This window comes from Zingiber officinale, chromosome 8B (assembly GCF_018446385.1).
Source record: "Zingiber officinale cultivar Zhangliang chromosome 8B, Zo_v1.1, whole genome shotgun sequence".
In the NCBI taxonomy this organism is placed as follows: Eukaryota; Viridiplantae; Streptophyta; class Magnoliopsida; order Zingiberales; family Zingiberaceae; genus Zingiber; species Zingiber officinale.
The window spans coordinates 7,022,644-7,043,497 of record NC_056001.1 but is presented as its reverse complement, the minus strand read 5'-3'; the positions used below and the strand labels follow the sequence as shown (position 1 = coordinate 7,043,497).

The 20,854-nt window shown below is 38.3% G+C and overlaps 5 protein-coding genes across 9 annotated transcripts; 1 reads left to right on the top strand and 4 right to left on the bottom strand.

The window, feature by feature from the left end:
• Positions 1–522: 522 nt before the first annotated feature.
• LOC122017507 lies at positions 523–2,616 on the bottom strand. Its single transcript, XM_042575142.1, has 2 exons — positions 670–2,616; positions 523–577 (listed from the first exon to the last, which is right to left on the bottom strand). Exon 1 carries the CDS (start codon positions 2,504–2,506, stop codon positions 713–715), a length of 1,794 nt encoding a protein of 597 aa, XP_042431076.1. The 5' UTR covers positions 2,507–2,616; the 3' UTR covers positions 523–577; positions 670–712.
• A 1,926-nt stretch (positions 2,617–4,542) lies between these two features.
• Positions 4,543–8,103, bottom strand: LOC122017510. 3 transcript variants are annotated; one of them, XR_006121384.1, is made up of 4 exons: positions 7,664–7,900; positions 7,417–7,568; positions 5,133–5,314; positions 4,543–5,048 (listed from the first exon to the last, which is right to left on the bottom strand). XR_006121384.1 is itself a non-coding variant. In XM_042575148.1 (3 exons), exons 1-3 carry the CDS (start codon positions 7,425–7,427, stop codon positions 4,910–4,912), a joined length of 327 nt encoding a protein of 108 aa, XP_042431082.1. In that variant the 5' UTR covers positions 7,428–7,624; the 3' UTR covers positions 4,549–4,909. The 3 variants fall into 3 exon arrangements, 1 of the variants encoding a protein (XP_042431082.1); XR_006121385.1 differs by having other exon boundaries at positions 4,549–5,048; positions 7,417–7,512; positions 7,631–8,103; XM_042575148.1 differs by lacking the exon at positions 7,664–7,900 and having other exon boundaries at positions 4,549–5,043; positions 7,417–7,624.
• Positions 8,104–8,410: 307 nt separating this feature from the next.
• Positions 8,411–12,781, bottom strand: LOC122017509 (pto-interacting protein 1-like). Of its 3 annotated transcripts, XM_042575145.1 has the most exons (8): positions 12,637–12,781; positions 11,941–12,066; positions 11,236–11,483; positions 11,028–11,157; positions 10,131–10,404; positions 9,676–9,808; positions 9,501–9,587; positions 8,411–8,814 (listed from the first exon to the last, which is right to left on the bottom strand). In XM_042575145.1, exons 2-8 carry the CDS (start codon positions 12,011–12,013, stop codon positions 8,683–8,685), a joined length of 1,077 nt encoding a protein of 358 aa, XP_042431079.1. In that variant the 5' UTR covers positions 12,014–12,066; positions 12,637–12,781; the 3' UTR covers positions 8,411–8,682. The 3 variants fall into 3 exon arrangements, with proteins under 3 accessions (XP_042431079.1, XP_042431081.1, XP_042431080.1); XM_042575147.1 differs by lacking the exon at positions 11,941–12,066 and having other exon boundaries at positions 12,637–12,729; XM_042575146.1 differs by lacking the exons at positions 8,411–8,814; positions 9,501–9,587; positions 9,676–9,808 and having other exon boundaries at positions 10,127–10,404.
• Positions 12,782–14,004: 1,223 nt separating this feature from the next.
• LOC122017508 (S-adenosylmethionine synthase-like) lies at positions 14,005–17,180 on the bottom strand. The gene is made up of 2 exons (XM_042575144.1): positions 17,061–17,180; positions 14,005–15,417 (listed from the first exon to the last, which is right to left on the bottom strand). Exon 2 carries the CDS (start codon positions 15,410–15,412, stop codon positions 14,225–14,227), a length of 1,188 nt encoding a protein of 395 aa, XP_042431078.1. The 5' UTR covers positions 15,413–15,417; positions 17,061–17,180; the 3' UTR covers positions 14,005–14,224.
• Positions 17,181–17,481: 301 nt separating this feature from the next.
• On the top strand, positions 17,482–20,288 carry LOC122017866 (autophagy-related protein 8i-like). Its single transcript, XM_042575573.1, has 5 exons — positions 17,482–17,653; positions 17,721–17,776; positions 19,278–19,330; positions 19,815–19,933; positions 20,015–20,288. Exons 1-5 carry the CDS (start codon positions 17,614–17,616, stop codon positions 20,101–20,103), a joined length of 357 nt encoding a protein of 118 aa, XP_042431507.1. The 5' UTR covers positions 17,482–17,613; the 3' UTR covers positions 20,104–20,288.
• Positions 20,289–20,854: the final 566 nt, after the last annotated feature.

The window sequence follows — 20,854 nt, the reverse complement described above, 5'->3', positions numbered from 1 at the left end:
GACAAAAAATTTAAATTCTTTTTGTTTTTTTCTCTTCTGTCAGAACAGCAATATGACAAATGCATGTGAAGTGAATGTGTACATGGATCACGGATGAGATGACACAAAGGGGTCACTGCCTCCGTAGAAATGCAGAGCGAATTTATCTGCGGCAAGACAGATCCCACACAAACATCCAAAGGACTTTAGCTGCCCGGGCAAATGCAACCATAGAACACCAAATAGGATACTAAGATCGTGCCGGAAGGAAATACCCAGATGGACATTGTTTTTGTTTTTTCTTTTAAAATAATTACACCACCGCATCACTCACCATCAAACAAATATTTGAAATATGAGAAACAAAAGACTCAAACAAAATTAAGTAAACAAACAAATTAATAGCACAAGGATACACCCTAAAACTCCGCATCCATGCATGCTTCTTCCTCTCCTCTCTCGCTTTACCAACCTACCTACTACTATCCAATTACCGGCTATTACTCTATTTGCAATTTATTTAACTAAACGCACTCCTTTTTGTTGTTATTTTTCTTGTGACATTGCGTTCTACGCTTTCCCGCGCCTTTAGTAATACCTGAAACAAGAACAATTAATGTATGGAATTAGTTACGTCGAATCTAATCTAAATTGCCATTAACTTGACGTAGTTATTGTGTGGAACAAGACCTTGATGATTGATGGTGGCGAGATTAACTGATGGATTTGTTCGTTACTGAGGCCAGGAAATTGAGAACAGGTTCTTGAGCCGGTTGCCGGTGATCCGCTGCAAGGCCTTCTTCGCGCCCGGTACGTCAGCCTCCGCCAGCTTCTGCAGGTGCTGACACGCACCGGCCTCAGCAAGTCGCCTCCGAGCCCCGCCGCTGCTGCCGGATGTGAGAGCGAGCACCACCGCCACTGGAAGCTCCTTCCCGGCGACCGCTTCGCTCCTTGGGTCTAGCATTTGGACCAGACGAGTCACGCTCTTCTCGTCCCTCGATAGCTCGCGGCGGTTTGCCCGTACGGCCACCAGCGAAGTGAGCGCCGCGGCTGCTGCTTCCTGCGCGCTCGAGGGTTTGGAGTTCTCCATCATCTTGATAAGCGCCGGCATGGCCTCTGCCATTGTTCGCTTGATGTCTTCGCTAGGGGATAGGTTGGCGACAAGAGCCGCCGCGGAGTGTTGGATCCCGGCGCTCCCGCGCTTGATCAGATCCGTCAGTTGGGCGAAGAGCGGCGGGGATGAAGAGAGGAGTTTGGTGGCCGTCGGAGAAACGGCGAGGGCGCAGGCGCTGATCGCTTTCAGGGCGTGATCTATCGCTTCCGGGTCGGACGCGACTCGGAGGAGTTGGAGGAGACGAGTGAGGCCGTTCTCTTGGAGGATAGCGTTGCGAATCTCTTCGCCGCCCATGGCGGCCAGAGAAGCCAAACAGAGGGCGGCGTTCTTTTGGGCTTCGAGGTTTCCTGAAAGTAGTTCGATGAGTACTGAGACAGCACCTTCCTCCACCATCGCGGCTCTAACGTCGTCGATTGCAGCCGCGTTATTGAGGGAACCGGCAGCGAGGGCTTGGACAGATGGTGATCCGGATCCGGAATGGCAGGCGGCGACTAGAATCGAGACGCCGCCGTAGGCAGATACTGCCCAAGCGCAGCCATGATCCGCTGTCAGTGCGTGAATCGCTATGGCCGCTCGCTCCTTCAGGACCGCCGGTCCGGAGTCGAGGAGGCGCAAAAGTGGGCCGAGGGCGCCCTCCTCGAAGACAGCGTGGCGTGAGGCATCGGAGGCGGTGGAGAGGATGGAAATCACTGCTGCGGTTCGGTCGCGCAGAAGCGAGTGGGCGGAGGGATCGAGGAGGCGAAGAAGCAATGGAAGGTCGCCCTCCTCGACTACAAGACGGGAGATCTTCGCAGGGTCGGTAGCGAGAAGCTCCAGGAGGGAATCAAGGGCCTTGCCCTTGAGATCTAGCGCGCCGATCTGGAGACGAGCGAAGATGTCTCGGACGAAGAGCGCGAGCACAGCGCGGGAAGCGGAGGGGGCCGGGAGCGGAAGAACAATCGCTGCGGAGTCATCTGCAGGCGAAGCGAGGGAACCATCGTGGTGAAGCAGGCCGGAGCGAAGGAGAAGGTGGAGGTCGTGAAGGTGGAGCGAGAGGCCGGAGGTGGCGATGTCGACGTCGCTTTGGAGGCGGAGCTTCCCTCCAGGAAGGTCCTGGTCGAGACAGACAGCGGAGAGGGAGCGGAGGGTGCGGAGCGTGGAGAGCAGGGACGGTAGGAGGTGATCGCTGAAAAGCTGGTTGGAAGGCCAGTGGGGGGAGCCGGCGGCGTCGGAAAGGGCGGCGAGGAGGAGGGAGAGCTTAGAGTGGAGGAGACGCCATCGGCCAACAAGAGTCCGCGCAGAGAGAGCGGCGGATAGCAAAAAAGGGAGGAGGCGACGGAGGATGAGTTCAAGGGTCTCAGCCGGTGACGCGGGAGTCCCGTCACCATCGTCGTCAGCGGCGGCGGCAGCGGCAGCGGAAGCGGCGGAAGTCATAGGTTTTCGCTGCTTTCCCGCTGCCCTATTTTTCTATTTATTATTATTATCTATTTGGTGGATGAAGGCAGGTGGAGGGTGTGGGTTAATTGGGGTCGCCGCTGAGAGAGTGAGAGAGTCGAGTACAGGCGAAAGCAAAAGAGATATGGGTGAACGTGGAGTAAATCAGTAAAGTGTTTATCATCCGCAGCCTATTTAATGACAGGGAGCAGGTAATCTGCGTGCTTTCGTTTAAACACGTCCAACGGCATAGACTCTAGACCTATACGGGTGCAAAGATGAGCTTTTTTTCCTAGACGCTGTCTCAAGGGAGACACCAGGGAGTTCCCGTTAGATGGAATGGACGGATGGGATTGCTTGCAAGGAAACACCCACATGGTGGTCACCTGCTGTGGTTTGTGGGCTTCCGCAACGGCAACACACGATAAATCAATAAATAATGAGCAAAATTGCTTATGGTAGTTAATTAAATATTATATCGATTATTACGCTGCAAATTGCAAAATAAAAAGCAATCTATTTACGGAAAACAGATTATCGCAGAATAATAATTTATTGGTTTCCCCTTTACTAGGAGGTCGCTTTCTTGAACCACGCCTAAGGTGAGTTGTTGAACCAGTGGGAGGAGAAGAGGCAGCAGGTGGCACAATGCATTGACGGAAGCAGTGCGAGTGGAGAAGAGACTAAAGTCGCCTTCTTTTTCTTTGGGCTTGGACGACAAAAGTGATCTTTATCAGGCTACAAAAGCTTATGTAGTGGGTTTGGTCATTCAACCTTTCTTGGCTACCTCCCTCCGTTGCCTCACTTTCAGGTTTTTTAAAAAATATTTTATTATTTTTTAAAAAAAATCGTGTTCAATATTTTGACACTATGATTTTTATATTCCATTTATGCTCCAATAAAAGAGATCCTGGATAAAGATAGAGATCTCGGTTTACTATAATGTAGAGTATCTATATCAATTTACCTAAATACAGAATTTATTTTAAATTTTATATTTTAAGTAAAAAATATAATTATATCAGATACTTTATCCATTTGCTAAATTTAGATGTCATATTTCTTTAAATTTAAACAAGACAATTCATTCCCTAGATATCAAAATACCATTTAAATTGGGAGAAAGAAAAAATAAAAAAGAATTGATTGAATAATGAAGAGTAAATATTGGGGGAAAGAAAAAATAAAAAATAAAATAAAAGAGAGTGAAAAATAATAATAATAAAATGATATAATGAAAATTTTAAGGTAGTTAATGTAGTATGCAATAAAAAATGATGTCTAAATTTAATAAAGTGATTTATTTATCTTCAATTTAAAGATATTAGAAATTGACATTGATATTTTTTAGAGGAGTTTTTATTTTACAATATCAATTGTTAACATGGTGGCGCTTCCTATTTGCTCGGGGTAGAATAGACATGTCAATCTGGAGTATGGCCAATTTCATGGGCCGATGATATATTAATAACTAAATAAATATTAATAATTATTATAAAATAGCAATTAAAATTAAAACAAGAGAAAATTTTGTAATATCTAAAAGAAAATTTATTAAATTTTTTGTAAAAATATAGTTAATTCCATAATATTCAATTTATTTTTTTAATATATTTTTTTTAAATACCAAATTAATCATGTTTTGCTTGCACGCCAAAATTACACACTGGCATGACCAGAGGCAGGGGACCAGGTTGAATCGCGTTTAGCCTAATTACCACTTCTCTTTATATAAGCAACAAGCCTAACAGCCATAACGATTCTTCAACCCAACTCACATCCCTAGTGACTGGTGTACGAGCAGGAACACATGGCTTTATGAAGCATGCAAAAAACAGAACTTGCTTGCTTCCAAAGACAATGTTCAAGATGCGAGCCGTGTTTAGAAAAGTGACGAGTTGGCACCATGCATTGTTCAATTATATTTAGATTAAGTAGTATAAGTTAATTCTAGGTACTGTTTAATTTTAAAAATTATATAGAAAAAGCAATTCATACAAAAAAAAAAGGTATTAAAAAATTAATTATTAATTTATATTTGCTCAAATGGCGTATACTCTTAATATCAACAACTTTGAAAGTGTTTGAAACTTGGAAATGAAGTGCGCCATTAATTTGATTGTTCCCCACGCCTGTTCCAGATTTGGTAGCAGCAAGCAATCTTCAACTAAAAAAAAAATGCACCTGAACCGCTTGCTATCGAACACGAGGAGATTTGTAAAAACAGGAAAACGAGCATAGAATTGAATTTAGTATGAAACTCTCTCTCAGAGAAAAAGGATCCTCCAATTCTTTAGTGCTGCGAAAGAATTATTGCTCCAGGTTAATTTCCAAGAAGCAGGGACTCATCATCAGTAGAAAAGTTTGTCTTGTTGGCTTGAAGCAGGAACTCGGCCATGCTTGTTACATCAAATTCTCTGATGAAATTCTGATCAGAAACTCTTGCTTTTGCAGCCGCATAGCAATTGTATTCATCAATAGTTGAAGCGATGCACCAGTGTTGCAGTTTTCTTTGGCATCCCACAACACTTCCTGTTCTATGCTGGACAAGAAAATTGATGCGAAATCAAGTCTTGCAAGAATCAAAGTGATTGTGCAGATGGAGGATAGATGTATCAGAACTTACCTTGCCACGTTTGCAATGAATGAGTGGGTGATTGCTGACATCTGCAGTTATTATATACTAGAGTGGCACGAACATAGATAGCAGGAACTAATAATGATTTAAGGAAACGTGGTTTGCAAATGTTTTGTACTAAGAACAATTTTAAGGGCCTCCCGAATCCCATTTTTTGGAATAGTGGCTTCCTGCAAAGGAAATTGTTACGATTAGAAATGCCTTTAGGGCCAGTATACAACTGCAGAGAAGAGTTTAAGCTACGAGTAGATTTGAGAGCCAAAATTAGAATCAATAACATTTGAGAGAAAACACAAAATAACATATAAAACATATAATCATCAAAGCATTATGACCATAAACTTCCCGCCTCTGGAAAGATAGGACACCTAATCTGCATCCCAATGGTAAGGCACTGTGAAGTATCCAAAGAGAAGAAAACTTCTTGAGCAATACTGAGTTCTTGAAGGCAGAAATCATGAGATTTGTAGCTTTATTATTCACGCTAGTAACTGATCTCGTTCATGAACACACCAATACGCTCTCAAGTCATAATAGCTTTAGATGATGATAAACTATCTATGTTGCCAATCCCAAACACTAAGAGGCCATACATTTCTTATAAGCCTCGCCTCAGTTGATTTCTAGCTTGTTTCATATCAATAATGTCGTGCCAGTAACAATCATCACACATACTTAAGGGATAACAACTCAGAATTGATCATAATTATGCTAACATGAACTTGGTAAATGGATTAATTGTCTACAACACTGGTACTGACTACTGATTTGTTCAATAAGGGGAGCTGTGATAAGATAAGAAGTCAAATGCCAGAAAAGAAAAGGTATTTTGGAAATGCGTATACCAATTTCATAATTTCTTCTTCCTATTACTTGATCGTACTTATTTGACAATGATACTATATCCAACTAAAGATCTTCAAACTTGTGTGTCCAACTAAAGATCTTCACACACACACAACAAAAAACATAGTCGAGTACAAATGATAGTACTCCTGTCTCTCACTTATAATTCATTTAAAAAGACAAACCCAGTTCTCCATATTCCAATAATTGACTAATATCTTCTTCACAATGTACACAATATCCAAAAAAAACAAGAACCGTTGGCAAACAATAAAATTGGGATATTAAGTAATATGACTAGTGTAGGGTGTTATGAGATGGAATGTGATACTTTTTACTTAAATCCTAAGTCAAGTAGACAGCTAGATATATAACATCAAAGATTTTGGTAGAAAATAAATTCTGAGTGTTTAAGGTTGAGATAAAAAAGAAGGCATTATACAGATAAGCACATTGCACATCGGAGTTGTCAAGAAAAAAGATAAACATATTAACGAGGGCATTTCGATGAAAACTATAAATAGAAATTCAACAAACAAGATGCGTAGTCAAACATCAGGATACACCTAGAGAAACATAAGATTTAAAGCTATAGTCTCCAGCAACAAAAGAGGAAAATAGGTCTGCAGAACCCATAAAATATCACAATTAATGAAGCTTAGAGCATCCACATCTGTTTCTTTATAATATCTCTAAAATTTAGGATAAACAACCACTTTATTAAATTTAGATAATTATTTATCACTACACACTGCATAGCTATCCTAAAATTTCCATTATCTTTATTTTTTATTATTTTCTTCTCTCTCTTTCATTTTTTTATTATTTTTCCTTTTTCCCTATATAATGTCTATTTTTCATTACCCAATCCATTCCCTTTATTTTTTTCTCTCTCCCAAATTAAATGATATTTTAATGTTTAGGGAATGGATTTATTCCTAAATTTAGAGAAGTATTATTTGTGAAATCTAAATTTAAGAAATAGATAGGGTAGTTGATGTAAAGACTTTTTTTATGTAAAATGTAAAATTTAAAGTAAATTCTGTGTTTAAAAAGTTGATGTGGATGCCTTTACAATGAAACCTACAGTTATATATAGAAAATGAACAGCATACCCAAAAGAACATTATCCCATAAGAGAAAGATTCAAAATATTCAAATCGAACAATCATTTCAAAAACCTAGTTAAATATAAAAAAGACCAAATTGGAGATCGGCAGGGATTCCTAATCTATGTTTAGAAATAATAAACTGTCAAGGGCATGGTGTTGCCATCAGAAGGCAACCATTAACACCAAATATACATAAAGAAAGCGACAAATAGAGTGACAAATATCCAAAGGTGATAAAGACTACAAAAGAAAGAAAAAAGTTTCGCAAGGAACAATTTGAATCAATCAAATTCCAGGAGTAGGAAAAGTAATACCTTGGAGCCATCGATCTCAATCTTGAAAAGAGTAATCCAGTTTTCCCGAAGGAACTCCATGTTCGCGACTGGGTACGGGTCCAGGCAAAGGCACACCTATTAAGAAACCGCAATCCGCTACCAATCAATCGAAACCCTCGACTCCACCCTCACTGCACTCCAACAAAATGGAGGAAAATAAAATAAACATAAAACTCGAAAGCAGATAACGGACAAGATGGAGCGAAGCTCAAGCGTTTCAAAAAACCGGAAGTCAGCAGTGTCTGGGTAGCCAGAGCTGTAGTCTGTAGATGCCGTGATCGACCATGGCGAAGTTGAGCGGGGGCATCACATGAGGCGCTCCACCACGGCCTCCCCCTTGGAGCTGGGCTCAAGGATAAACCAATCGCAGATGGGCTTGGGCTTTATTGACAACACCCAAATAGAGAGAGATCGGAATATTCTTTCGGATACTTGTGTCGAGAATCTGGAACGCTTTTGTTGAATAAAAACACATGAATCTAACTTTTAAACATTTTCTATTTTTTTTATAAAATAATATATTCTTTTCTTTCTTAAAAATGCACATACAAATTATCAACCAAACAATATTTTCCTATTTCTCAAAAAATTTTAAAAAAAAATTAACCAAACCAACCCCCTACTGTTTTTCCTCTTTTCATTTTCAGGGATTTCTTTCCAATAACAAAATTTAACTTTTGTTAGGCGTTTCCTATTTTTCTATACTATATTTCTCCTAATTCCTAAAAAGGAATTTATTTTAATAGAATTAATTGTTGGATCTACAACACCAATTTTAATAAATTTACAGATATAATATAAATTTCAAGTATACTAACTCAAACGCATCCTCTATATATATATATATATATATATATATATATATATATATTATTTGATCTATTAAAATATATATATGTTATGAAGTATGATAATTAATCGTATGTTATATTTATTATCAAACTAAAAAAAACTCGGGTACGCTCTCATTTTCAGTAGAAATCATTTTTTTTAATGTATGTAACTTGTGTATACAATTACTAAGCAACATGTAAGTCCACAGTTATAAAGCTCATCTCATCCATCAAGAAAGGGACAACCAGACACAGATCACGCATGCATAAATCGTAGTGTTATCAAATGCATTGCGAAGACAAATCAAGCATGGCAGGAAACAATAATCTCACAATTAGGATGGCATTGGGCAACAAGCATCAAACACTTGTATCGTCACCAGCAACCGGAACAAGAAGAAAAGAGAGTGCCTTAGAATCTCGATGCACCGCCAGGGTAACCATTTTTAGAATTCAATAGAGGCTGGAGAGCTTTCACAACGATGCTCATGTTTGGGCGGAGTTCAGCTTCATACTGCATGCACAAAGCAGCTACGGCAGCATACTGTTTCCAAGATGGGAAAAGGATAAGCAAATGAGCATGAGCAATTGCAATAAGAAGCAAGCTGTTAGATGAACTTGTGTAGGCTGCAATTACATTTATCAAGTAGCTTCATGTCTTTTCTATGGGTTTTATCCATTTTCCTTCTATAGGTTACAATTACATCTTTTAAATACCTCTCGAATCGAGTTGTGCCAGGTTAAATTTCAAAAGCCATTCAACTATTACTCTCATTTCATAAGTATGACTTTTGTTTTATACAGCTATACAAACTTTCAGATATCGTAAAGGTGTACAATTTCTTATTATTTCTCAATAAGGTGCACTAATGTTCTAATTTGATTGTTAAAATGACTAAACCTGAAGGAATTGAAAATTTAAGGATAATACTGATACAAAAATATGTACCAAAATAAAACACAGGGACATAGTGTGAGGCTATTTTCTAGTCGATGTTCAATGGTAATTTAGTAGAATTTATACACTAAGTATACTTAGTTCTATTTCAAATTGAATTAGAAAGAATGCTCTAGACTAATGTTGTTGTTACGAGTGATTACAATTCTTACATTAACATCACAAGAAAGGTAGTGATTAGCAAATATTAATAGAAGGAATATAAAACATCAAAAGAATGTTCAGTTGCATCCATGAATCAGACTGCAAGATTAGTGAGGAAAGTTCAACACCTTTGCAATAGATTTCTGAGGGTAGTCTCTTCCTAGTTTTTGATCTACGATTTGGTGGACTTTATCTTCAGTTAGCCTTTGTGTTGCCTGCAAATGATCAATTTGAAGGAGGAGTCAAGAATTCCATTTTTCCTTCTAAAAAAAAGAGAGAGAAGCGAGCAGGTAGTGTTGATACCCATGTCACAAGACTCTGCTGTCCTCGTGGCAAACTCGGATCCACAGGTTTTCGTCCAGTTAAAAGCTCTAAGAGAACAACACCAAAGCTGTAGACATCGCTCTTGGATGTAAGGTGTCCTGTCATGGCAAACCTGCCAAGCAAGGTGAAAAAGCCTTAACTTTTAGCTCTTCCAAGCCATCTCAAAAGATTAATTTCAGTGCCTCTGCTTGTTATCCCAAAGTAATTAGGCATTTGAATGTATGTCCACAATGTGAGGGATTCATCCTCATATATGATCCAAAAAATGACAAAATAAATCAATTTCATTGACAAAGTAGAAATGACTTCTCAAGAGTTTTAACTTTGATGCTTGTGTTTGAATAAAGACAGAATTCTATGTCAAATGTTATTTCATTAATTTGACTTTCCTATGGAACTAGTAAATCTTATAGGAAAGTCATAGAATAGCTTACTCAGGAGCATGATAACCAAAAGTTCCAAGAACTCTGGTGGACTGCAGGCGTGCTGCCATATCAGGACTCTGGTTGGATATATCAAAGTCCCCTATTTTTGCCACATAATCCTCAAACAGAAGTACATTGCTGGACTTGATATCACGATGAATGACTCGAGGTTGTGCTTTCTCATGCAGGTATTCAAGTCCTTTTGCAGCCCCCACGGCAATCTTAACTCGTTCTGCCCATGGCAAAATTGTGTCTGGCTTTGCCCCTTCAACACCCTTTCGCCCTGAGGGTTGATTGATATTACATTATAATGGTTGAGAATTGAAAAGGAAAATGCTTGCTAGAAAGAAACTAAGTAGGCTTCATGCGCATTATATAAAGAATGCATTGCTCATGAGTTTGGTATTAGGGTACTTTATTTTCACTCAAAATTCTTGCTGAAGAAGGATCACTCTGATGATAAAATCAACTTGAAACAATTATGTTGGCCAAATCCTTGCTAGGCCATAAATATATAAATTGGGACAATCCTTATCAGCTTAAGATTAATATAAAACCTGGATCGACAAGTTCAAGCCTAGTTTTAAACTGATCAATCCTGTGCATTAGGACCAACCTCAAGTTCCTTTACTGATTTATGAAAGTATAAGGTATCCAATCAAACATTTAAGATTGCACCAAAGTTACAAGCTCAAAACTATATTCTCCTAGATATTTTTCTAGTTATTTCCATTGTTGTCATCATGTTAAATGAACTTATTTGCTTAATAAGCCAGTGGATCAATTCTTTCCATTACCAAGCATATCAAATTAAAACCTAACTTGAATCTTAGGCAAGATAAACGATAGTTCTGATGTCAGTTAAAGTATTAACAAAATGCGTCAAAATGCAATTGTAGTACACACCATGTAGGATATCATGAAGGGATCCCATGGAAGCATATTCATACGCAAGAACACGTAAACTTCCTTCATCCATGCAGTAACCCAGAAGCGCTACCACATTTTCATGTTGCAACCTGGACACCATAGATACCTGCAAAATATTTTATTTAGAGGAAAAAGAAAACACAATTTGTTTGAGAAGAAGAAAATCAATTGCAATGATAACCACCTGGGCTAAAAATTCTTGGTTAGGCTGCTTAGTATCATCCAACTTTTTGATGATAGATTGTTTGCCATCTTTCAAGGTACCAAAGAAAACTCTAGCATATGAACCCTCTCCGATCAAAGCTGAATTGCTGAAATTCTTTGTGATTTCCCTTATTTCATCTACAGGAATGGAAGGAACTTCAATTCGCTGGACTCTAATAGGTTGGGCATTATTAGGAGTAAAGTTTGGAGTATGATGAGGACCCTGTCCTGCATTATTAAGAAAATTGGTTAAACTCGTACAGATTTTAGCAAATAGGTTTACATACATGAAAAACTTATGAAAAGTTCCTCTTTAATTTTTTTCCTACAGAGTAAAAATTGAATTCACCCCAGCAAAGCAAAATATTTTGATATACAGATGAAGAACATAGTTGGCATAAATGGCCAAATGGGAAGGCTAAAATTAAAATGTAGAATAAACTGTCTATTTTGATATACAGATGAAGAAAAAGCATAAGGAAGCAATCTCGAATATAAAAACTTAAACTTTGTGTTAAGCCTTCAAGCAACAACTGTATGACTTTTTTTGTTTGTACTGTATGACTTATCAACATAGATTTTATTATCCCTATTGCAGACTTACCTACTACATTAGCCTTCAAGCAACAATTATATCACTTATCAACATAGACTTTATTATCCTCGAATCAAATCACAGACTTACCTACTGCATTAGCAGATGGTCCCTCATGATAAGAAGGTAGGACGTTGGGCTTCCTAAAACAACTGAAGCACATGATTGTTTCACTCAAATGCAGCTGCACTTATCTTGAAATAATTGCTTTTAGCTCTGGAAAAGAGAAACGACAATTGAAAATGCAGCAAGAACTATAATCAATGGAAAGTTCAAGGGGTTCTTAACAGATAAACCAATTCACAATGGAGTTTCTTTTATTGTTCATTGTAGCACAGATTGAGGTCAACAATTTTTGCATAGACGAGTTCTCTTCGTTCTTAAAATTGCTGCTCTTAGGAGAGTCACATGCCCCGATAAGGCTCAAAGAGAGATTTTAATATAATTTTACTTGTTCTTTGTTGCTATAGTCACATTGTCGATGACTACAAACACTTCCAAGCTAAAACAAGCAAACTTAAACGGTCTATTTCTAAGAACTTTTGTTTTCAATAAAAGTACTAAGGCGAGTATATTTCATCGAATCTTTACGAAATTAAAACAATCAGGTTCATTTAATATTCACATCATCCACATATGAGTTATTTTGATCTCCTAAAGCCCCTAGGTAATTATATGAATACAAATACTAGATAAGAAATAGCTATTGAGAAGATGGAATAGCGACAAAGAAACCCTTAGTTGACCGGAAACTGAAGAAATTAAGCTGTGGAGAAGAAAGCTCACCAGACTCTGAAAGAAAGAGACGAGGATCCAGCGGCGGCGCGCACGATAGTAGGTGGCGCGCAGGATAAGCGAGCGGAGATGAGATGGAAGTCCCAAATGAAGCGAAGGACGGCAATCGCTTTTAAACTCTGCCAGTGGCATCTGCGTCACCGTGATGAGATTGCCATTTTGTTACTTTCACTGGAAAATGAACCCCGATTGCTACCCAAAACGACGACGCGCCACTTTCACATTGGCTTACATGGGGTTCATTAGGAGGCCGGCAAGTGAGGCGGTAAAGTTAAGAGCTGCGAAATCGGGTCGCATGATAAAATATGAGCTGTGCTGTTGACTAGTCTAGGGGGTGGGCACGTGGGAAAGATTGACTTGAACCAAGGTCTACTGGCCGTTAGATTTTCATGGACGGTCACAATCTGATGAAAATTGGTAATATGGAGTAAAGAAGGACTGTATAGGTGGATGGAATTTGTTATTCGTCGAACAAACAGAACACGAACCATATCTTCTTTTGACAGGCAGCCATCCGTACCTGATTCTGTACCAGAATTGGGATTGGATATTCCACATTTCCACTTCTATTCTCCGAGCGAGCGATAAGGTATGTCGTCGTCGAATTTTATTGGTTTAAAAAGATGAATTAATGTTTTTTTAATCTAAAGATTTACTTATTGGATATCCCACGACTCAACTAGAGCCATTGACTAAACAAGATGGGAAAGAAAGAGGGAGCACTTTATTTTAAAGGAAAACTTTTTACGGTAACAACGATAAAGGTGTCGGCAGACTACACTCAAAAGCATGAAAGATCCATGGTGGCTCAAAAGAGTTGAAGATAAGCTATATGTATTATAAGCCATCGAGCAATGTCTATTATTTATTTAATTTATTCTATACCCATAAGGATTTTCTAAAATACAGAATTAAAAAAACTTCAACACTGCTATATGTATTATAAGCCATCGAGCAATGTCTATTATTTATTTAATTTATTCTATACCCATAAGGATTTTCTAAAATACAGAATTAAAAAAACTTCAACACTATTATTAGTATAGATATATAGAATAATACCGCAGTATTATTTAAAAAAGATATTTTCTAAAGAGCAAAGACCCTTTAAAGAATCAGACGTAAAACATTGAACGACCGTTCAATCCCAAATATTCTAGCTCATCTTAGAGCCAAATGGGATTTTGTTAGGGGTAGCGCTAGGCACCATCCACCAACTCGAGTGCTCTGTTATTGGATATATACGCGGTCAAAATTTCCAAAGTCGTATTGTGATTGGAAATTGAAACTGAATACAGTGATAATTTCAATTATTATTTAGCATTGAGATTTCTCTGCAGTGTTAATGAATTCCATAAAATTGAGGGTAGTTTGACAAAGAGACAGGCGAAACAAAAATTAAAAAGAAAATGTATGGCGATTGGCTAAAAGAGAAAGTAAAAAACGATCAAAAAAGACCACTTGACAACAGATGTGAATTGTGTACGAAGCATCATCTAAGCTAGCTAACAAGTAGGCACTCAGGATCAGAGTTTGGCAGTTTATAGTATGTGTAACAACTAGAACAGATTATAGTAATCTAATTAACGTCTGGCTTCTCCCATGCGAGTGGCTTAACTACCTCCCAGGTGAAGTCAGGATCATCCCAGCCAAAGTGACCGTACGCTGCAGTCTTGAGGAACCTGCCACCGCCACCTCTCTTCAAGTCCAGGTTAATGATAATCATCCCAGGCCTGAAATCAAAATTCTCCTTCACAAGCTTCAGTATCTCCTTATCAGAGATCTTCCCAGTGCCATAAGTGTCAACAAACACAGATAGAGGTTCAGGGACACCAATTGCGTAAGAGATTTGGACGATGCAACGACGAGCTAGTCCGCTGGCCACAATGCTCTTAGCTGCCTGCCTTGCAATGTAAGCACCGCTGCGGTCAACCTTGGTTGGGTCCTTGCCAGAGAAGGCGCCACCACCATGGGCTCCCCAACCACCGTATGTGTCGATGATGATCTTACGACCAGTAAGGCCAGCATCTCCATGAGGCCCACCGATCACAAAGCGACCTGAGGGATTGAGGTGGAAAATAGACTTTTCATCTAAATATTGCTCAGGGATGACAGGTTTGATGACGTGCTTCTTGAGGTCAGCAGCAATCTCATCGTTAGTGACAGTTTCATCATGCTGGGTGGAGATGAGGACAGTGTGGACGCGGAGAGGAACCATAGCTCCATGATCATTGCGGTACTCGACTGTGACTTGGGTTTTGCCATCAGGTCTCAACCAGGAGCAAGTCCCGTTTTTGCGGACTTCAGTGAGGCGTGCACCAAGCTTAGTAGCAAGGACATGGCTCAAAGGCATCAGCTCAGGAGTCTCGTCTGTTGCATAGCCAAACATGTGTCCCTGGTCACCAGCTCCTATCTCCTCGGGGCGCTTAGTGAAGTGCCCATGAACACCTTGGGCAATGTCAGGAGACTGCTGCTCGATGTTTACAAGCACCTGGCAGTGATCAGCATTAAGCCCTACCTCATTGGATGTAAATCCAATTGAGCGGCAAGTCCTGCGGACAATCTTCTCATAATCAATGCTGCCCTTGGTGGTGATCTCACCAAAAACCATGACCATGTTAGTCTTAGTGCATGTCTCACAAGCAACCTTGCTGTCAGGGTCTTGTTCAAGACAGGCATCAAGAACTGCATCAGAAATCTGATCACAAAGCTTGTCAGGGTGTCCTTCATTGACAGATTCAGAGGTGAAAAGGAAGGTGTCCTCCATTTTACCTAAAGTCGGGTCAACATAGAAGATACTAAATTACTCAGGATACTTTTGTTAGACTCAAAGTATACATAATTATAATGGCCTACCTTCGTCAGGAAGAGAGTAACTTTAAGAAAACTCAGTGTGCTAATAATACTGCAGTAATTCTAGTGAAAGTATGCATCTCCTAATAGAGGAAAAGGAATATGTAGGAGTTGCAAACTATAATGAAACCAAATCTTACCGAGCACAACTAGTGCCAAAGTCATGATTAGAGAAGTATTGATAATGAAGAACTTATTAAACAGCTCCAAAACAAAATTAAAAGAACTAAAGGTATGTTTATAAAGAACATTTTGATAACAAAGCTTATTAAACAGCTCCCTCAAAATTTTAAAGTAGTAAATACAAGTTTAAAGAGCTTTACTAAAGGCCTATTCCCAAAGTAATTCATCCATCAAATTCCCCACTCCTGAATTAGGGATGAAGCAGAACAAGATAGTCCAGGCATCGAACAAACAAAAATAAAATGAAATCATAAACAAACATTTACGATTGTATTCACCAAAGCAGCAAGCTTCGTAACAAAAATGAAAATTTTGTTTAAAAGAGACATGTAAGCTCACTATATATTAATGGTGTACCTAGATGGTATATCAAATGTAATATTTAATTCATCACCATTAGCAAACATTGTATTTGTTTAAAGTACATTTATAATATAAATTTCATTTAACTCCCTTTATATAAGAATAAAAGATATGCGAAGAATGAGAGTTAATTTACAAACACTACATATCTCTTCAATGTTTGATATTTGAACAAGCCTAGAGATAAACGTACCAACTTAACAATGTTTATGAGGTTTGTTACTGTCCAGCTTACATACATAGTAATGAGACTAGCAAAATAATAGCAAGCTCTTTTGTTCGTCATTCTAATTGGAATTATGGTCAAGCTTTTTAAGTTGGATACATTAACAGATCTAAGTTTTCCTCGACTTCAATAATACCCAGTAGGTAGGTATCCCAATCCAGATCTAAGCAAACAAATAGAGGTTACGAAACAAAACCAGACTGGCCATTCAATAGCGCATATATACTTGAGGGTAAACAAAAACAGGACTGCCTGACTTAAAGCGTCCAAGTAATTCTGTAAACAATGTCTACATCACATTGATAGCAGTAAATTAGGAACTTATAACGAGAACACCACAGTAGGAAACTACAACGATTTTTACCAAAAATTCCTTGTTTCCAAAATCTTCCAAGAAATAAATTATGGAGGAGAAAGGAGCGAATACCGATATGCTATGAATTAAATCCTACTGCAAAATAAAAGGAGAAAAGAATGTATAACTCGGTATATGACTCCCACAGAAGGAGCATTTCGCATAAACCGATATAACTAAGATATTAACTCGAAGCAATCAAGATCTTCCTAGATCTATAAAACACCAAGCATCATCACGAAAAATGGACTCCAGAACCATTGAAACCAAAAATATTCTAATTCAACTACTGAAATCTCGGGCAAACAACTAAAAGCGGCAAGATCCACTGATCATTAAAAAAATATAACGAGCATAGGAACGAAACTTAGGCAAAATAAACAAGAAAAGAAAGAACGGAAAATGTAAATGAGAGCAGAAGAGAGATCTGCTCACCCAATCGAAAGATCGAGGCGGCGCTACGAAGGGAGGAAGAAGGAGGGCCTTCGAACGTGGAGGATCAGGAACCCCCGCTTCGGTGTATTTAAAGCATTCCACAATCCAGATGCCCATGGCGAAAACTATCAGCCGCCACCGGCACTTGGGCTATTCCCGGTTATTCGGCCTCACCAGTCCCCACTTGGACCCACGTGCTATCCAGGTTCATTCTGCTGACCGGCTACGATCGGATACAACAAACAAAGCACGGAACATCGAAATGATCCTCTCTCAGTAATTTCAACTTTTAATTTCTCGGCGTCGAATCAAAGTAAGGGTAAATTAAACCTTATATTTAATAATTGTTAAAAATATATTATATTATTTATATTGAAAATATTAATAGGATAACGATCGTTAGGAATTATAAGGATAAACGGCACCTTCGTTGCCTTCTGATTTGTGGAATTCGAAGGCGTGGCTTAAAAGGGAACGAACGGGTTGTCACGAGCAAGCCGCGCCTGCTCATCGACCGAAACCCTAATCCCAATCCTTTTTGTGTTTTCACGCCATGAAGCACATCAGGCCTTTCAAACAAGAATTTACCTTCGGTTTGTCCTTAATCTCGAAGTCTACTTTTTTTTTCCTCCGATATTTGATCTTCCACCGTATTTGCAGAGGAGCGGCTCCAGGAATCCAAGGAAATGGTCGCCAAGTATCCCGATCGAGTTCCGGTAATCCTATTTGCACTTCTTGTTTGCCATTGGATTGTTGAGAGTTGTTTTTGAAAATTTCCCCTTTATCGAGAGAAATCTTGTGTGATTGTCTAATTTCATTTAAGTATCTTGATTTCTGTAGGTTCGGGAAGAGTACTTTATGTTTTTATTTGTAAATACCTGCCTTGTGATGTTCTTGAGAAGCGACGAACATTATTTCCTAGTATATACCAGTGTATTTCTCCTTTATGCTAGTTTAGAGGCAAAAAAAAAAATGAATGGTTTTTGAACGTTCTTCTAAACCTGCTATTTTCTAGGAAGAACTGTAATTTTTTGTACAAAAGAATGCCCTACTGGAAAAACACAAATTGACTATGGAATATGCTTCTTGATGTGGTGTTGCGATCTAGAAATAGCTTTTTTTCATTGTATAATTAGATTTTGGTTTACTAATCAGTCTCATATGCTACTGAAACGAGCTTCTTACTCGCGAAGATACTAGGCCTGCTTCAAGTATTCCTCAAGAAAATTAAACATAGCTTTAGGAGAGTCATGTTGGACCCAAAAAGGTGTAGGCTCGAGTGGTACTTTACTATAGCATGTAGGTTCTGTGCTGCTCAGACTCATGCTTGCTGTTGCAATTGTGTTCTCATGATTATGGCGGTAAAATAATGAAAAAACTAGTTGAGACATCATACTATGAGTTAATAAGAATGATGTTAGGTAATTATTGCAAAGTAATATAATACTAAAATCAGAAATACAAATACCACCAATGGATGGAGCATACTCGCAAGCACCTAAGGTGGCCATATTTTTGTATAATGATTTTAGTCTATTACATTTGTTAGAATAGGTAGTTGTGGCTTGTTTAGTCACCAGTTATTGTGTTGAGTTATAATATAGATGAATTGTTATTTTTTACTTTGTATAAATTGGTTTTTTACCTCTCAATTCAGCACAGAGAACGTCTCTTTCCATTTTAACTGTCCAATAAACACCAATTTTTTGAAGTGGTACTACCATTTCTCTCTACTTGAAAATGTCAGGTGTGGAAGTACATCAGACTTCATTGTTTAATATGCAGATTATATGTAGGTCACTGGTTTTAATTTTTAATTGAGGTTCCTCAGTTAACACTTTTTTCGTTCACCCATTACTTTTTGATTTCTCACCTTGCATATCTTGTTCTAGATAAGAATGTCCTATTGATAATCCTAGATAGTTTAACACCTTGCATGAGAGAAACACTAAAGAGGAGATGATGAATTATTTGTTGTAATTTCCTTGTCAGTAAGACTGATGAGGATGTTATATTAACCAAGCGATCAGTAATTGTGGTCACAAAAGATGATATTCCATTGTTAGTTTTCTTGCTGCTGCTTCTGCATTTATATTTAAATTTAAAATGCAGCATAAATGGTGTTTTTTCATCTTTACATGCTTTGACAAAGGTTATATTTTATGAAATAGATCTACCATTTTCATGGTGTTTCTTTTTTCTCCTTTTCTCTACTAGGTTATTGTGGAGAAGTTTTCCGGGAGCAATCTTCCGGAGTTGGAGAAGAAAAAGTAAGTTTCAACTTTGGGATTCTCTACAGCAGTGAAATACTTGATAGAACACCAAAAGAAAACTCTGTCGATTACTTATCTTTGGTACTTTGGGCTATATTCTTCTGCATGGAACAATAATGATTTAAAATCAGATACTTTGTATCTTGAGACTTTGATTCTTAACTCCTTTCCTATTCTCTGAGATCAGTGACTAGGATTGGTAGCCTCGGGGTGACCCTGTGTCTAAATCCAAGATCAACGAGATCTTGATTGTTGGCAATCTTCAACATAGGCATCAACTGGCAGAGTAGAACCTCTTACCTGTTTTGACATGTTGGAAACTCTTTTCTTGAATTGCAGTAATATGCACATCTGAATGAATTTCATGTTGTAAAGACTAGCAAATTCATGCTTGATAATGCACATCAGTAGTATGTTTTTATTTTCATTTTGCACAACCAGTTCAGCAATGAAATAACCGTACTGATTTGTTATAATGTAGATATTTGGTTCCTCGAGATATGTCAGTTGGGCAGTTCATTCACGTGTTAAGTAGGAGGCTGCGTCTTGCGGCTGGGAAAGCACTTTTTGTGTTTGTTAATAATACTTTGCCTCAAACAGGTACTACATTTCTTCACATTCTTTATCATCTTTTTTTCCCCTTAAAAAACTGTGTTTATTTCAAATTGGACTTTCTTGTAGCTGCCATCATGGATTCGATGTATGAATCATACAAAGATGAAGATGGGTTTCTTTACATGTGCTACAGCAGTGAGAAAACATTTGGATAAATTCATCTCACAGGATAATTTGTTTAAAACATATTCATCTGTTTATAAACATTAAAAGTTCTACGGCTTCACTGTATTATGCCTTATTACACCCTTTATATTTCACTGTTGATTGTTTCAGCCAATTAACTATCAGTTATCTGCTATGTAAATAATTAAATTGAATGAAATTGACAGATTTGTGATATCGAGCTCCTTGCGCGACTTGTTCCCAAGCTCGTAGAGTTTGTCTGCTCATGAGCTCGCTGAGTTTGCTTGGCCGAGCTTGCAGCCTGCTCATGATTATTCACCCCTTTCTTTTCCTTTTATCATGAATTTCCTTTTTTTTTTTTTTTTTTTTTTTTTTTGGCTTTTCACGATCAATCGTTTGCTTGAAATGAGCCATTACTCTTCCATCCATTTTTCAGAGTAAATTGATCCGTCCCTAAAGCGTATATAGACGGTAGACGCATGACATTTCTGACATAATGTTGAAGGATGGATTCTTCATGGGATCGGTATTAAAGAGGTCGTTAATATAACATATCTATATTTTTCAGAGTAAAATTGATCCTAATTTTGGTGTTGCGAAAAAATATTTTTCTTAGAACAAACATTGGTGAAAATTTAGTGGAATTTGTAAATTTTTGCATTGTAACGTTGTAATTATCAGTATCACTAGAATATGCTATCTTGACAATATGTTAAAGCAATCTAAGTCTTAATAAGATAATGCAAAATCATGCGGACACTTTCCCATTGCATCATTTTT